Source organism: Hylobates moloch, unplaced genomic scaffold (genome assembly GCF_009828535.3).
Source record: "Hylobates moloch isolate HMO894 unplaced genomic scaffold, HMol_V3 SCAFFOLD_23, whole genome shotgun sequence".
NCBI lineage: Eukaryota > Metazoa > Chordata > Mammalia > Primates > Hylobatidae > Hylobates > Hylobates moloch.
This window is the reverse complement of record NW_026652298.1, coordinates 19,147,631-19,165,737: the sequence shown is the minus strand read 5'-3', so window position 1 is coordinate 19,165,737 and position 18,107 is coordinate 19,147,631. Positions and strand designations below refer to the sequence as shown.

The 18,107-nt window shown below is 45.3% G+C and overlaps 1 protein-coding gene across 3 annotated transcripts in view; it reads right to left on the bottom strand.

Moving 5' to 3' along the window:
* OCLN (occludin) overlaps positions 1–17,849 on the bottom strand; it is a 59,637-nt gene extending 41,788 nt beyond the window's left edge. For 2 of the 3 annotated variants that reach the window (XM_032145251.2, XM_032145252.2), the window contains exons 1-3: positions 17,737–17,849; positions 6,350–6,466; positions 520–1,198 (exon numbers count right to left, since the gene is read on the bottom strand). In XM_032145251.2, the coding sequence (XP_032001142.1) occupies positions 520–1,198; positions 6,350–6,399 (729 nt within the window). In that variant the 5' untranslated portion in view covers positions 6,400–6,466; positions 17,737–17,849. Of the gene's footprint in view, positions 1–519; positions 1,199–6,349; positions 6,467–17,490; positions 17,612–17,736 lie in introns of those variants that run through there. The other variant, XM_032145248.2, reaches the window with a different exon arrangement.
* Positions 17,850–18,107: the final 258 nt, after the last annotated feature.

The following is an 18,107-nucleotide window of genomic DNA, read 5'->3' as shown; positions in this document are numbered from 1 at the left end:
GTTTATCCACACACTGGAATATTAGCAATAAAAAGTAATGAGGGAATGGCACAAGCTATGACATGGGTAAACCTTAAAAACATTATGCTACGTAAAAGAAGCCCATCACAAAGACCACATTGTGTGATTCCATTTATACGAAATACCTAGAGAATAGACAAATTTATAGACGTAGGATTAGTGGTTGCCTAGGGCTAAGAACGGTTAGGGAAACAAGGAGTGACCGCTAATGGGTACAAGTTTCTTTTTAGGATAGTGAAAATGTTCTAAAATTGATTGTGGTGATGGTGGCACAATTCTGTGAATATATTAAAAACCACTGAACTGTTATTTAAGTAACCAAATTACATGGTATGTTGATTATATCTTAATGACACTCAGCCCCTCCCCCAGATTTAACTAGAAGTGGAGCCTTGCCATCAATATTTTTTAAGAGTTTCCAGAGTGATTCTATTACATATCCCAAGTTGAAAGCCTCTGCTAAGGAGATGGAGAAAAAACCCAAAACACCACTCATACCTCCTGGGGATCCACAACACAGTAGTGATACAAATACTGATCCACGTAGAGTCCAGTAGCTGCAGGTGTATAAAATTGGTTGCAGAGGGCATATATTTGTGAACCATATAGAGATCCAGAAGACTGAGCAGTTGGGTTGACTCCCATTATATAGACAATTGTGGCAATAAACACCATGATGCCCAGGATAGCACTTACTATTATCACACTTAAGTAGTATCTTCTTGTTCTGGACATTTCAGATCTTATAACACTGGTAACGAAGATCACCAACGCGGCAATGAAACAAAAGGCAGCCATGGCCAACATGAAGCCCTTTGCTGCTCTTGGGTCTGTATAGGCTCCGTAGCCGTAACCATAGCCATAGCCATAGCCATAGCCACTTCCATAGCTACCAAAACCACTTCCTCCATAAGGGTAGCCTATACTACCTCCTAAAAGGGAAGTTCCATAGCCTCTGTCCCAGGCAAGCGTGGAGGCCACACAGGCAAAAATGGCAATGCACATCACAATAATGAGCATAGACAGAATCCGAATCACTCCTGGAGGAGAGGTCCATTTGTAGAAGTGAAGAATTTCATCTTCGGGGTAAAAAGAGTATGCTGGCTGAGAAAGCATTGGTCGAACATGCATCTCTCCACCATATATGTCATTGCTTGGTGCATAATGATTCGGTTTGCTGAAATGAACATGAAAATAATTTCAAGTTAGCACTTTTTGGTAGTAAGCAGAAAGAACACAACTTATTTGGAATAATTTAAACCATTGGATAAATGAAACTAAAGCTTATCTGTGCACAGGAATCACCTGGAGGACTTGTTAAAACATAAGACTATTGGCCTCCAGCCACAACCCATTCTGCTTAGACATTTGGGTTATCTCTGTTTGGGGGTATTGTAAACAGTTCAACTATAAACATCCTTGAATGTGTATTCTGGTACAGAAAAGTATTTATTTTTCTAGGGTATATACCCAGGAGAATTTCTGGATCACATATTTTTATATCTTCAACTTCACTAGACAGTATCAAACTGTTTTCCAAAGTGACTGTACCAATTAGCTACAGTGGAATGGGTAACTGTAATATATCCATACAATGGAATACTCCATAGCTATACTGTCCAATGTGGCAGCCACTAGCCCCTTGGGTCTATCATACACTTGAAATGTACCTAGTCCGGCTGGGCACAGTGGCTCATGTCTGTAATCCTAGCACTTTGGGAGGCTGAGGCAGGTGGATCACTTGAGGTCAGGGGTTCGAGACCAGCCTGGCCAACATGGTGAAACCCCATCTCTACTAAAAATACAAAAATTAGCCAGACATGGTGGCATATGCCTGTAGTCCCAGCTACTCAGGAGGCTGAGGCACGAGAATTGCTTGAACCCAGGAGGTGGAGGTTGCAGTGAGCCAAGATCGTGCCATTGCACTCTACCCTGGGTGATGGAACAAGACTCCGTCTCAAAAAAAAAAAAAAACAGAAATGTGGCTAGGTGGCTAGTCCAAACTGAGATACGCTGTTAAAATGCACAGTGGAGAGTCTGAGGTGGGCGGATCACTTGAGGCCAGGTCTCTGGCAAACATGGTAAAACCCTATCTCTACTAAAAATACAAAAATTAGCCAGGCATGGTGACACATGCCTGTAATCCCACTTACTTGGGAGGTGAGGCACGAAAATCAAGAATCACTTGAACCCAGGAGGCAGAGGTTGCAGTGAGCTGCGATCACGCCCACTACACTCCAGCCTGGGTGACAGTGCAAAAAAATTTAAAAATGCACAGTAGATTTCAAAGATATAATATGAAGAAAGAATGTAAAGCATCTCCTGAATCATTCATTTTTTACATCAATCACATGATGAAATAATGTTTGAGATATACAAGATTAAGTGAAATATATTAAAATTAATTTCTTCTTTTGGCCAGGCATGGTGGCTCACGCCTGTAATCCCAGCACTCTGGGAGGCCGAGGCGGGTGGATCACCTGAGGTCAGGAGTTCGAGACCAGCCTGGCTAACCTGGTGAAACCCCATCTCTACAAAAAATACAAAATTAGCTGGGCGTGGTGGCAGACGCCTGTAATCCCAGCTACTTGGGAGGCTGAGGCAGGAGAATCACTTGAACCCAGGAGGTGGAGGTTGCAGTGAGCCGAGACCGTGCCATCGCACTCCAGCCTGGGCAAAAAGAGCGAAACTCTGTCTTTAAAAAAAAAAAAAAAATTTATCCTTTTATTTTTAATGAAAGTATAAAATTACATATATGGCTCATGTTATAATTTCTACAGTGCTATGAAGCCAAAACTGATGAACTATGAATACATGCAGTAAAAGGTAATGCTGAAAAAAATGAAAAAATACATATAGCATTATTATATTTATATAAAGTTTTAAAACAGGTAAAACTGGCCAGGCGTGGTGGCTCACACCTATAATCCCAGCACTTTAGGAGGTGGGCGGGTCACCTGAGGTCAGGAATTTGAGACCAGCCTGGCCAACATGGTGAAACCCTGTCTCTACTAAAAGTATAAAAATTGGTTATGCATTGTGGTGGTTACCTGTAATCCCAGCTACTTGGGAGGCTGAGGCAAGAGAATTGCTTGAATCCAGGAAGCGGAGGTTGCAGTGAGCCAAGACTGCGCCACTGCACTCCAGCCTGGGCAACAGAGTGACACTCTGTCTCAAAAATAAATAAATAAAACATGTAAAACTAAACTGAAATGCTTAGGATATACAAGGTGATAAAATTATAAAAGCAGGTAATGATCATACGTCAGGACAGTGGTCTCCAGAGAAAAGGAGAGACACGGAAGGATTTTGAAGCGTTCTGTTTCTTGACCTGGGTGATGAGTATGTATGTTTGCTTGGTCTTTCCTCATGATCTCCTACATATGTTGTGTGTCCTTTTCTTTATGTATGTTGCAGTTCATCATTATTTACAAAAGCAACACAAAATAACTGTCAGATTAGTGATGCACTACTTAATTACTATATTCTCTAGTATGTTTTAAAAACTATTGTCATAAACAACTTGTGTCCCCACCATGTTTTAGGCACTAGTAAGGAGGTTAAAGAATTGGAACGCAACCTCCACGTGATATGGTGAAATATGTATTTGGTCTTCATCTCCATTTTCTGGCATACAACTCCTAAAATCTTTGGACTTTCCAAAGTGATAAGTATCCCTTATATGCTAATGAGATGATAGGTTCCTGGCAGCCCTAGGAAGCTTCAGGATGGGAGCTAAGATTAGAGGGTTAGAACTTTTCAGCCCCAACGCCCTCTGGACAGGAAAGGGGGGCTGAAGCTTAAACTGCTCACCAGTGGCCAATGATTTAGTCAATCATGCCTATGTCATAAAGCTTCCATAAAAACCCAAAAGGACTGAATTCACAGAACTTCTGGACAGCTGAACATGTACAAGTTCCTGGAGGGTAGCACAACCAGGGAAGGCCGCTTCCCACATACCTCGCCCTGTCCACCTCTTCATCTGGTGTTTGTTGGCATTCATTGTAATATCATCTGTTTTGTTCATTAATTAATTCATTCATTCTTAAAAGACAAGGTCTCCCTATGTTGCCCAGACTGGCCTCGAACTCCTGGGCTCAAGCAATCCTCCTGCTTCAGCCTCCCGAGTAGCTGGGATTACAGGCGTGCACCACCACACCTGGCTTAATACCCTTTATAATAAACCGGTAATGGTAAGTAGTGTTTCCCTGAGTTCTGCGAGCCACTTTAGCAAATTAATTGAACCCAAGGAGAGAACTGTGGGAATCCTGATTTACTGTAGGTGGGTCAGAAACACAGGCCACAACCTGAGCTTGTGGCTGCTATGTGAAGTGGGGGCAGTCTTGTGGGAATGAGCCCTGAACCTGTGACCTGATGCTATCTCCTGACAGTGTCAGAACTGAACTGATAATCAGATGACACACAGCTATCGTCCACTGTAGAACTGATTACTTGGTTGCTGGTGGGGAAATATCCCCACAAATTATGGTGATCAGAGGTCACAGATGTGTTGTGACAGAACAGCAGGAGAAACTGTTTGTTTTTGCCTATATTACACTTCACTACACTTATCAGGGTTAAAGCTGCAAACTACTTAGAGGAGGAAATCCCTATCAATGTTTGATAGCAAATTTGGAATTCAAAAATTCACTGATAAGTCTTCACATGACCAAGGAGCCCAAAACCCCTCAACATTGCTTGTTTTAGATAATGGCAGGAATCACTCTTAAAACTGACAGTATGGAAAGTATTATGCTAACTGAAAGAAGCCAGTTACAAAAGGCCACACATTACATGATTCCTCCATTTATACAAAATATGCAAAATAGACAAATCTATAGAGACAGAAAGTAGACCGATAGTTGCTTAGGGCTGATGGAACTGGGAGGTGACTGCCAATGGGTAGGTTTCTTTGGAGAGTAATGAAATGTTCTAAAATTAATTGTGGTGATGGTTATACAACTCTGTGAATATACTAAAAACCATTAAACTATCCATTCTAAATGGGTAAATTGTAAAGTATGTTAATTATATCTCAATAAAGCTGTTATTTTTATTTATTTCTTTATTTTTTGAGATGGAGTTTCGCTCTTGTTGCCCAGGCTGGCGTGCGATGGCGCAATCTCGGCTCACCTCAACCGCTGCTTCCTGGGTTCAAGTGATTCTCCTGCCTCAGCCTCCCAAATAGCTGCGATTATAGGCATGCACCACCATGCCCGGCTATTTTTGTATTTTTAGTAGAGATGGGGGTTTCTCCACATTGGTCAGGATGGTCTTGAACTTCTGACCTCAGGTGATCCACCTGCCTAGGCCTCCCAAAGTGCTGGGATTACAGGCATGAGCCACCAGGCCAGGCCTTTTTTTTTTTTTTTTTTTTTTTCCAGACGGAGTCTCGCTCTGTCTCTAGGCTGGAGTGCAGTGGCGTAATCTCGGCTCACTGCAACCTCCGCCTCCTGGGTTCAAGTGAATCTCCTGCCTCAGCCTCCCAAGTAGCTGGGATGAGAGGTACGCGCCACCACAGCCAGCTAATTTTTGTATTTTTAGTAGAGACGGGATTTCACCATGTTGGCCAGGATGGTCTCGATCTCTTGACCTTGTGATCCGCTAGCCTCGGCCTCCCAAGGTGCTGGGATTACAGGCGTGAGCCACCGCACCTGGCCTAAAGCTGTTATTTTTAAAAACTGACAATATGTTGCCAATGGCCATCTAAACAAGGCATTTAAATGGAAGCTTCATTATCATTTGTACAAAACAAAAAGGAACATACAAATATAAACCTTGGCAATCTCTTGAAACAAACATTAGCAATAGGTGACAGCAGTTGTCCTAGCAGAGACAAACTGTCACTCTGAAAGTTAAGAGAGAAATTCAGTTTTCAGTGCAGACCCTTTGATACAATTTAAATTTACAAGTACACGTATCGTTTTATTTTTAAAAGCAAACACTTAAAAATTAAAGTTTCAACCATATTGTTTACATGTGACAGACTTTTTAAAAGAGAATAACTAGGCTGGGTGCGGTGGCTCACGCTTGTAATCCCAGCACTTTGGGAGGCTGAGGCGGGCGGATCACGAGGTCAGGAGATCGAGACCACGGTGAAACCCTGTCTCTACTAAAAATACAAAAAATTAGCCGGGCGTGGTGGCGGGCGCCTGTAGTCCCAGCTACTCGGAGAGGCTGAGGCAGGAGAATGGCGTGAACCCGGGAGGCGGAGCTTGCAGTGAGCCGAGATCGCGCCACCGCACTCCAGCCTGGGTGACAGAGCGAGACTCCGTCTCAAAAAAAAAAAAAAAAAAAAAAGAGAATAACTAAAGAATTATTTACTTACAATTCATCAGGCCTGTAAGGAGGTGGACTTTCAAGAGGCCTGGATGACATGGCTGATGTCAACGGTCAGCTGATCTTCAGGATGAGCAACGCCCTTTAGCTTCCAAGATAAACCAATCTAAGCAACAAAAGTAGGGTTATGGCATTACTACTAAGTTCGCAGTTTGTTTCTTTTCTTCACCCCAACCCCCACCCCGAGACAGGGTCTCACCCTTTCACCCAGGCTGGAGTGCAGTGGTCCAATCACAGCTCACTGCAGCCTTTATCTCCCAGGCTCAAGTACTCCTCCTACCTCAGCCTCCCAAGTAGCTAGGACTACAGACGTGCACCACCATGCCTGGCTAATTCCTGTATTTTTTGTACAAAAATTTGAAATATATCTAATTTCCTATTGCTTTTGAAAGTTCATATTAAACGAGAATGCATATGAAAGTGCACATGTAGCCACACTAGCACATACTAGCTCCTCAATGCAAACTAACAATCTAATGGGTTAAATGCCTTTATCATTAAAAATGATAATAAAATGTATCTATAAATGGTGGAATTGTAGATTCCCTTATCTCCTTTTCCAAGTCTTCAAAACTGAGCACAATTTTTATACAAGGGGAGAAAAAACAATATACATAGTATTAATTGGTCATTTGCTGAAATTTTGTCCTAAAATTCTTCAGCACAAGTTCCTAAACATCTGAGAAGCAATTTCACTCAACAAGCATTTATTAAGTGCCTACAGTAGACCAGGAGAGCCTGTGGGAGTGACGTATGAGAGCCAGTGCTGGGGTCCTGGCTCTTTCAGGCTGGTGTGGTGCTGATACACAGGTGGCTAGCTTATGGAACAGTGAGATGGGAGCATGGTGGAATGGTGTCGTCTTTTAAAATAAGGTTACAGTAAGAATATAGTGGATGGAGGATGAGTAAGAAAAGGGAGGGCTTTGAAAGTCTAGTGGGAGTGTCTTACTTCCTTCAGGTAGGAAACAGGGAGCCAGTTCACCATTCTCGGCAAGGGAGGTGTAAGTTTGATTTGAACCAGATTTGAAAGACAAAGTCAACAGTAAAAAGGAGCACCTACAGTCAGCAGCAGCAAACCTAGGTGTGAGGCGACAATGAAGGACTAGCTTAGGAGACAGAAGATAGGAAGGAAACTAACATTCATCAGACACCTACCAACGTGCTGGGTGCTTTACATAAAATCCTCCTTTCATCCTCAAAACAACCCTCCATGGCTGATTAGTCACTTTACAGATGCAAAGAGGGTCAGAAAGAGAAGTGAAGTAATATGCTCAAGGTTGTATGGATGCCAGTGAGTCACTCAGATGTAACTTGAACCCAGATGATTTCATGTGCTTTTCACTATGCTAGTTTGAAACAATGAGTTCCATTTGGGAAACACCAGCTTTTGTGGGGAGTGCACATCTGGTGTTAGCATCCATAAGGAAGTGAAGATGGAGATCGTCTGCCTACGTCCGTAGGTGGATCCATGGGCACTGAGAGCTCTCCAGGAAAAAGACACGTCTCAGCAAGATGTGGTAAACACACAACCCCCAAACTTACAAAGCTTGAGGATTATTCTAGAAAACCCGGGGCTGGAGACACTGGCAAGGTACTTCCCACATCAGCTACAGAACTTCATGCCACTCCTTAGCTACGTTGAACTAACAATAGATTCTTTCCAGGTTATACCAGTGATTAGTAGAGTAGGGAACTTTGAGATCTACTAGAAGGTAAATTCCATGATAGCAGGAATTTTTGCATGTTTTGTTCACTGATTAAAAACAATGCCTGGCACATAGTAGACGTCCAGATAATTTGTTCAATGTTTACAGGAACCAGATTGGACCATGGATATCTCTGCCTGCAAAACCTCTTGTGCTTTCAAGTTGAAGGTAAAAAAAAAAAAAAGTATCAGAGTAACTTTAAAAGGTATGATCCCTGAATGACACTTGAGTAACATCTATAATGAGTATATTAAAGTATCTGATATTTTTTTCCTTTTCTAACAAGGTCTGTACAATCATACATTAATATATTAACAACAGTACATCAATTCAAACTCTGAAAACTTTTTAAAAAATTAATGGCTACTCATTTTTTTTTTGAGCCGAGTCTCGCTCTGTCACCAGGATGGAATGCAATGGCACGATCTCAGCTCACTGCAACCTCTACCTCCCGGCTTCAAGCGATTCTCCTGCCTCAGCCTCCCGAGTAGCTGGGACTACAGGCGCACGCTGCCACGCCCGGCTAATTGTTTGTATTTTTAGTAAAGATGGGGTTTCACCATGTTGCACAGGCTGATGTCGAACTCCTGAGCTCAGGCAATCTGCCCTCCTCAGCCTCCCAAAGTGCTGGGATTACAGGCATGAGCCGCCACGCCTGGCCCAGCAACTCTCTTCTATACCCTTCAGGACAGCGTATTTCAAATCTCTCAGAATTAAACCCTGCCCAACTATGTATTAGATGAATCCTCAAAGATGGAAATATATAGAATGTTAATAACACCAACACAATTAGCATAATTTTCCACAGACATGAAGGAAGATGACTTTTCTACATTTTTAGAAACCACTTTATTAAAGTATACCATAGAGAAAAGTGCACAAATCGTTAAGTGTACACAGCCCTGTAACCAGCACTCAAGTCAATTTCTCTATACTCTTTTTTTTTTTTTTTTTTTTTTTTTGAGACAAGGTCTCATTCTGTTGCCCAGGATAAAATGCAGTGCCATCATCTCAGGTCACTGCAACCTTCCTCCCAAGCTCAAGCAATCCTCCCGCCTCAGCCTCGCAAGTAGCTGGACTACAGGCACATGCCACCATGCCTGGCTAATTTTGTATTTTTAGTAGAGATAAGGTTTCACCATGTTGCCCAGGCTGGTCTCAAACCCCTGAGGTCAAGCTATCCACCGGCCTTGGCCTCCCAAAGTACTGGGATTACAGGCATGAACCAACACACCTAGCCAATTTCTCTATATTCTAATAATGGAGAAACACACACACAAATGAGCAATTTAGGCCAAAATGTTATGGTACTATAAAAAGGCAAAAGTCCAGATTGTCTTCCTAACTGATGTTCAGAAAAAGAACATTAAGGAAAACTGAATTTAGGCCAGGTGAGGTGGCTCACGCCTGTAATCCCAGCACTTGGGAGGCGGAGGCAGGTGGATCACTTGAGGTCAGGAGTTCGAGACCAGCCTGGCCATCATGGCAAAACCCCATCTCTACTAAAAATACAAAAATTAGCTGGGCATGGTGGCGCATGCCTGTAATCCCAGCTACTTGAGAAACTGAGGCATGAGAATCACTTGAGCCTGAGGTGGAGGTTGCAGTGAGCCAAGATTGTGCCACTGCACTCCAGCATTGGCGACAGAGCGAGACTCCATCTGAAAAAAAAGTAAAAGAAAATCTGAAGTTAAGCACTATTAAATGTGGCATCCTACTTCTGAAGCTGAATGTCAAATATCCCCAAATTCTAGGTTCAGTAGTAGTTTTTGAAAACTGTAAATTAATCCAGACTCAGTCTTAAGTTGTCAAAAACTCAAACAAGATCCCTTTTCAAGCTGCCATTTCCTGGATTCAGAGTTGTCACGTCTCCCCCAAAAGCACGGATTTTAAATTGTGAACCAGATTTGGTTCATGTGGCTCATGCCTGTAATCCCAGCACTTTGGGAGGCCGAAGCAGGTGGATTACATGAGGTCTGGAGTTCAAGACCAGCTGACCAACATGGTGAAACCCCATCTCTACTAAAAATACAAAAAATTAGCCGGGCATGGTGGTGCATGCCTGTAAACCCAGCTACTTGGGAGGCTGAGGCAGGAGAACTGCTTGAACCTGGGAGGCAGAGGTCACAGTGAGCCAATATTGCGCCATTGCACTCCAGCCTGGGCAAAAAGAGCAAAACTCCGTCTCAAGAAAAAAAACAAAAAGAAAAAGAAAGCTCGTTAAGGACAAGTCATGCCACACCAACTTCACTTCCTGTTCTGGGAAGGTTACCAGACTGGTGGATGAAGGGAATGCAGAGACAAAGAATCCTGAAAATCTTGAGCACATCCTTGTGTGGGTGGGCAGATTCCCAAGGGGCCGAATTATGGCACCCAATCAGCACAAAAGAATGAACCATTTATGTCCACCTGGTGGGAGGTCTCCAGTGGTAACCACAGACAAAGCGGAGGAGACAGGCTTATCCAGATTTGCAGCTGACCAAACACACTGGAAAGGATAACTAACCCATTGGCTAGGCCACCAACACTAAGCAAGATCTCTGTAAAGTCAGAATGATGAGTTTAAAACAACCTAGTGGTTTTAACAGCACCCATTTACTGGCTCACAATCTGAGACAAATTCCTTATCTCCTCTAAATGCACTCAAATGTGGGAATAATCCTGACCTCTGCACTGAGATAAGAAAAAGTCTTAAAGAGCTGGGCGCAGTGGCTCACGCCTGTAATCCCAGCACTTTGGGAGGCCAAGGCGGGTGGATCACGAGGTCAAGAGATCAAGACCATCCTGGCCAACATCGTGAAACCCCGTCACTACTAAAAAAATACAAAAATTAGCTGGGCTTGGTGGCGCGCGCCTATAGCCCCAGCTACTCAGGAGGCTGAGGCAGGAGAATCGCTTGAATCCAGGAGGAGGAGGTTGCAGTGAGCTGAGATCACGCCACTGCACTCCAGCCTGGCGACGGAGCGAGACTCCGGCTCAAAAAAAGAAAAAAAACCACAAGAAAAAGTCTTCAAGAAAATGGGCAACTGCATTCATCATAAGGTGGTTATCCTGAAAGTGAGAAATTTCAGTGCTTAGGCACTTAGGTATATTGTATCCATTTTCAAATACAGCTGACCCTCCACATCCATGGGTTTTAAATCCCGATTCAACCAACCTCAGACAGAAAATATTCAGGGGAAAAAAAATTAAAAATAACAGGGCAGGTACAGTGGTTCACACCTGTAATCCCAACACTCTAGGAAGCTGAGGCAGGAAGATCACTTGAACCCAGGAGTTCAAGACTGACCACAGCAACATAGCAAGACCCCATTCTCTACAAAAAAATTTTCTTAAAATTAGCCAGGCATGGTGGCACATGCCTTAAGTTCCAGCTACTCACGAGACTGAGATGGGAGGATCTCTCGAACAGAGGAAGTTGAGGCTGGAGTGACAGCCATGATCATGCCACTATACTCCAGCCTGAGTAACACTAAAACCCTGTCTAAAAAAAAATAAACAATAAAGCAAAAAATACAGATTTTTAAAACTACAATATCACAATTCTATATAGCATTTACATTGTATTCAGTATTATAACTAGAGATTATTTAAAGTCTACAAGAGGTCTGGGTGCAGTGGCTCACACCTGTAATTCCAGCTCTTTGGGAGCCCAAGACAGGCGGATCACTTGAGGTCAGGAGTTCGAGACCAGCCTGGCCAACATGGTGAAACCCTGTCTCCACTAAAAATACAAAAGCTAGCTGGGATTGTGGCGGGTGCCTGTAATCGCAGCTACTCGGGAGGCTGAGGCAGGAGAATCGCTTGAGCCCAGGAGGCAGAGTTTGCAGTGGGCCAAAATTGCATCACTGCACTCCAGCCTAGACGATGGAGTGAGATTCTGTCTCAAAAAAACAATTAAAAAAAAAAAAGTATACAAGAGCATTTAGGCCATATGCAAATACAAAGCTAGTTAATAACAGGGACTTTAGCATTCTCAGATTTTAGTATCATGGGGGTCCTGGAAGCAACCTCTCACAGATACTGAAGGGTGACTATATTGGTGGCATAAATGAGTCATTTTTAAAATGTAAACTGATTTTCTTTTTTTTTTTTTTGTGAGACAGAGTCTTGCTCTGTCGTCCAGCCTGGAATGCAATGGTGTGATCTCGGCTCAAAGCAACCTCCACCTCCCAGGTTCAAGCGATTCTCCCACCTCAGCCTCCTGAGTAGCTGAGATTACCGGCACATGCCACCAGGCCAGGCTAATTTTTGTATTTTTAGTAGAAACGGCGTTTCACCATGTTAACCAAGCTGGTCTCAAACCTCTGACCTCAGGTGATCCACCCACCTCAGCCTCCCAAAGTGCTGGGATTACAGGCATGAGCCACCACACCCAGCCATAAACTGAATTTTTAAAAAGTCAATTCCATAGTACAGTATAGAGGAGAATTAACTTAATAATCGTTCATTTTTAAAGGTGCATTTCTTTGGTAAGAATTTCAACAAAAGCTAACAAGCTATCCTAAACTTCACTCACAGAAATAGTGCTCATATCTAGGAATAATATGATATTAAAAAGAACAAACAAAACCTGATTTGTACATCACATTCTAAACTATGTGCCTCTCCAGGAGGGTGACTAAGATCATTAAAGATCTAGAAAAGCTGGCCAGGCACGGTGGCTCACGCCTGTAATCCCAGCACTTTGGGAGGCTGAGGCAGGTGGATCACAAGGTTAGGAGATCGAGACCATCTTGGCCAACATGGCGAAACCTCATCTCTACTAAAAATACAAAAATTAGTTTGGCATGGTGGTGTATGCTTGTAATCTCAGCTACTTGGGAGGCTGAGGCAGGAGAATTGCTTGAACCCAGGAGGTAGAGGTTGCAGTGAGCCAAGATTGTGCCATTGCACTCCAGCCTGGCGACAAAGTGAGAGTCCAGCCCAAAAAAAAAAAAAATCTAGAAAAACCATGTCTTAAGACAAACGACTGGAAAAACAGGAAATGTTTGGCCTGGAGAACTGAACATCAGAAGAATCACTTTAGCAGCCCTGAAATATCTGAAGAGCTGTCTTTGTTATCCTAGAAATGGTTAAAAAAAAAAAAAAAAATCTGAAAACCACAGGCTGATTTCATCTCAATGTTAGGAAGCCTCTCCCTCACCCTGACCCCACACCCTCTCCAAAAATAACAACAATTTGAGCTCATGCAATTTATGCAAAGCTTAAGTTATTTGATATTTTTTTGGAGAACAGACTGGAGGACTTCTAAGGTCTCTTTCAAAGTGAATCTGTGACTGTGCTTTAAGGCCAGCAGCCAAAGGTGAAAGAGGACCAATGCCCAGCACAGCAACATTAACAATCTGTACATGTGTTGCGTGAAGGAAAAAATAAAATGAGAATGAAGAGGCCACTTATCACCTACATGAACTTATGTCAAGAGAGTGACAAGGACACAAGTCAGACAGCTAAATTAGAGTCGGGGCAAAAGGGAAGCAGCAGATAGATCCTTGTCAAATATGTTAATCTGAAAACCAGCATCTTGGGCTAATGATAAAATATAAAAAGTGTTCTCCCCTTGACAATGTTTACTGACCAAAAGCTGTCTTAATGGAAAACTAAGCTAAGATGAAAAAAACAGGCTGAGGCTGGGCCAGGTGGCTCACACTCATAATCCCAGTACTTTGGGAGGCCAAAGCAGAGGGATTGTTTGAGCCCAGAACTTCAAGATCACGCTGGAAAACAGAGTGAGACTCCGCCTCTATCTTAAAAAAAAAAGGTATAAAAAATGAAAAAAAGAAAAAATAGTCTGAAAATGCTTTGCCCTCAAATTATTCTTTAAAGAAAATTGTCAATAATTGAAAAATAAACTTTATTATATTTAAGAGAAGCCTGTTCCTTTTCGAGCACATGAAGTAACTGTCAATTTGCCTTTAAAAGGTTTAAGTTGTGGCCAGGTGCGGTGGCTCACGCCTGTAATCCTGGCACTTTGGGAGGCCGAGGCAGGTGGAGCACGAGGTCAGGAGATCGAGACCATCCTGGCTAACACAGTGAAATCCCGCCTCTACTAAAAATACCAAAAATTAGCTGAGCATGGTGGCAGGCGCCTGTAGTCCCAGCTACTCAGGAGGCTGAGGCAGGAGAATGGCGTGAACCCGGGAGGCAGAGCTTGCAGTGAGCCAAGATCACGCCACTGCACTCCAGCCTGGGAGACAGCGAGACTCTGTCTCAAAAAAGAAAAAAAAAAAAAGTTTAAGTTGTGCCTTATATTAAATGATTTAGATTACAGGCACATCATTAGTAAATTGTCTAAAAATTTGAAGTTAGGCAGACTTTGTAATAGACTCTGTGTCAGAAATTGTATTTTTAATAAACCTTCCAGGTGATTTTTAAACACACCACGTATTTTGAGAACTGCTGTCTACAATAAAGGTATCAATCCAAAAAGGACATTGATCTTGCAATTTCCTGTCTAGAAACCCCAGATCTTTTACACAGCAGACACCTGCTGTTCAGGTCTCAGCTCAGACGTCACCTTCTGGGAGATGCCCTCCCAGTCCCTCACTCCATCACACAAAACTTGTTTTTTTCAGAGCAAACTCCCCTCCGCCCTCATACCTAAAATTATTATTTTAGATATCATCTCCACCGCATCGGGAATGCCCATATCCCAGGCATCAAATGTCTATTTTGACCATCATTTATATCCCTGGTCGCTGGAACTAGCCCTGGCACAAAGTGATTGTCAATGGGTACTCAATCAATAAAACCAACAGTCAATTATTACAGTTGGGATTTCAATCCAGCAATGAATGCCTTGAAGTTCTTCACACAACACCCAATAAACGTATTTTTTCCAACTTCAGTTTGTCAAATGTAATTAAGTGTGTAGAAAAAGAGGGCAGAACAATCTGAGAATCACCTGTGAGCCTGTTAGAAAGGCAGAATCCCAGGCCCCATTCCTGACCTCCCAATCAGAATCTGTGTTTTAATAAGATCCCTAGGTGATTCATACCACAGCCAAGACTGGAATCACTGGGTTACGGAACAGCGGCAAGGCTAGGGGTTAAAACAAAAAGCCTAACAGAAATCTGCATGGTCTGTTTACTCTCTTATTTCCATAAATAGTAATTTCATGAAAAAGATCCCTTAATATTCCAATCAAATAAGCCTTAAAATGCAACTGAAGAAAACTTCCTTCTGGGAGGTTCCTGGGAAGGTGAAAGATTATTTCATTTATGTGGTTAAAAGTAATATATTATTTTGAAAAGGTAGTAATTCCAACATTACCTTTAGAAGAAAACAATAATTTTACCTTGACATGAAGCAAAATTCGGGAAATCTTGTATGAGGCTACAGATACTAGTGAATGGTAGAAAACTCCAGAAAAATCCCCCAAATCTGCTTCTGATATTCCTTCCCAGATTAGTTGAAGTAGTTTGCAAGCAAGCCCACCTGCAACGTATCCCCCAAGGCATTTGCCCACTTTTAAAATGGAGTTCTACTATGGCCTGCCTTTTAGAGTTGTTGGGATAATTAAGTGAGAAAATACAGAATGCTTTTAGCACAGTGCCTAACGTGCAGGAGGCACTGCCCACTATTTCCCGAAATGGCCTGGAAGCTGCCAAAAGGTGGAGAATCATGTCTTACCGATCTTCCTATCCTCCGCTCCGTCACCTAACAAAGGAGGCCCCTAATAACTAAATAAATTGCAAAAGACAAAAAAAAATGTGTTGCTTTGAGGAAATATCTGTGCCTCCCACACACACTTAAGATGTCTATTTTAAAGAACCTCTAAGAAAATATTCATAAAGGCTGGGTGTGGTGGCTCACGCCTGTAATCCCAGCACTTTGGGAGGCCAAGGCGGGCGGATCACCTGAGGTCAGGAGTTCGAGACCAGCCTGACCAACATGGCAAAACCCCGTCTGTACTAAAAATAACAAAAATTAGCCGTGCATACTAGTGGGCGCCTGTAATCCCAGCTACTTGGGAGGCTGAGCAGGAGAATCGCTTGAACCCGGGAGGCAGAGGTTGCAGTGAGCCCAGATCACACCACTGCACTCCAGCCTGGGGGATAGAACCAGACTCCGTCTCAAAAACAAACAAACAAAAAGCACATAAACAAAAAAAAACACCTCATACGTACAGTGCAAAAAAACTATTGTTACTATTGTTACACTTGGGAATGCCTAGTTTTCTATCACACCAAGAATCACCAAGAAACACCGTAAGTGCCTTCATGGGAAACGTTTCTTTTCCAGGTATCCCAATAATACACCTGTTGCCTAAGGGCCACACACGGACCGGCCTGGAAAGCCGCCGCCTCCTCCTCGCGCGGGGTAACTCCCCAAGCGGTCAGTGTGGCCAGCGAGCCCCGGGTCCCGGCCTGAGGATGCCGCGGCTTTTCCCTCGGGCCCGGTGGCTTCCCGAGGAGCGTGAGGGGCTCGGCGCCGCTCGCAACCCCTAGGCGCAGAGGCCATCTTGGCCCTCGACCCCTGCTCCCCGCACGCTTCCTCCGACGCAGACAACATGGCTGGCGCGCGGGGCCGGCCCAGTCCCGGAGGTCCCCAAACTCCGTGGCCCGGCTGGGCGCGGGTCCCGGCTTCCGTGCGCACCGAGGCGCTCCCAGGCAGCGCGCGCCCGCGTTCGCCGGGCAGGCACCGCCCGGAGGCAGTTCCGCCCCGCTGGCAGTAGCCCTTTTGGTCACGGGTGAGAATCCGAAGCGTGAGCAGCTTCCCTCGAAGTCCAGCCTCACTCGAAATTAACTCCCCGCCCCCCAGCTTAAATCGACGCGGGTTCACACAACTCGCAACAAGTGGATTCGAAGTAGCCAGTGTGGCCCACACCGTGACTCTCGGAATATTTCACAGATTGAATCCAGCCCCCGTCTCCCCGGGATATCCAAAGGGGTGGGGTGGGAGCGGAAGGGATGAAACTCCCCCCGGGATCTAAGCCGCCCGGGCCGGCGAGCAGCCCCCTCGCTGCAGCCTCAGGCTTAGGACCCCCAAGGAGCTGGGTGCAGGAACCCTCTCCATGAGGGCCGCCCCCCAAAACTGCAGCCCCAGAGCTGATGGAGGATCGTCGCTGTTCAGGAATGTCGTGCCCCATAAAAGTGAAAAGTTGCCCGTGCCCCATAAAAGTAAAAAGTTGCCCGCGCCCCTGAGGCACTGCTAGCTTTCAGCGTTTCCGCGGAATAAAGCTTGATCGGCGGCTCCAAGCCGCCCCTCGCCCCGGGAAGCAGCCTCCCAAGTCGGCCGGTGCTGCTCTCTCCGCAGACCCGCGCCTCTCCGGTTCCCACGAGTCCCAGCTCGGGGACGAAACTGCCACCGAAACCAGCGCGGAGCGTTCTCTCCTTGGCACCTCCCCTAACATAGGGGCCGCGGTCCCCCCACGGGGACCCTCGGGCTCCCGTGCACCCCTGACGCCGCGCCCAACACTCACCCAGTCGCCGCAACTGGGCCCGACCCTCCGGGGGCCAACGGAGCCAGGGAGCGTGCTCACCTGGCGGGCGCACCTGACGCCGCGCCGACCGCCAGCGCGCAGCCGGGGACTGGGCTGGGGACGTCTCCTCCTCCTCCTCCTCCCTCTCCTTTCCCTCCTCCCTACAACTGGCCCTGCCTCCGGGCATGCGCACCAACGTGGAGGGGGGGGTGCGGGAAGCCTGCGAGCCAGCGCCGCGAGTCCCACCTGCTGCGTCCCGGACTGGCTCCTTGGCGCTCTGGACCTCGCTCTCGGTTTCTGCCACCTCCGCCAGAGGAAGCAGGGAGGGAGAGGTGGACGCGGGAGTGTAGGTGTGGTGTGTCGGCCTCCTCCCTCGGTGACCCATTCACCTGAAACTCGGATGGGAGGGGGCGGGAGGACGCAGCCCCGCTTCCCACGCCCTGCCAGTGCGCTGTTAAAGGAACCGCGCGATGTTCCGGCCCGAGAGGCGGGGCGCAGAGGAGAGGCGCGGGCTCCCAGGGGGCAGCACCGATGGGGGTCCCGGACTATCTCGGGGTACGTTAGGTGCTCCGCCTGCTTCGGATGGAACCTTGGGGTGTCTGACGGAGAGAGGCCAA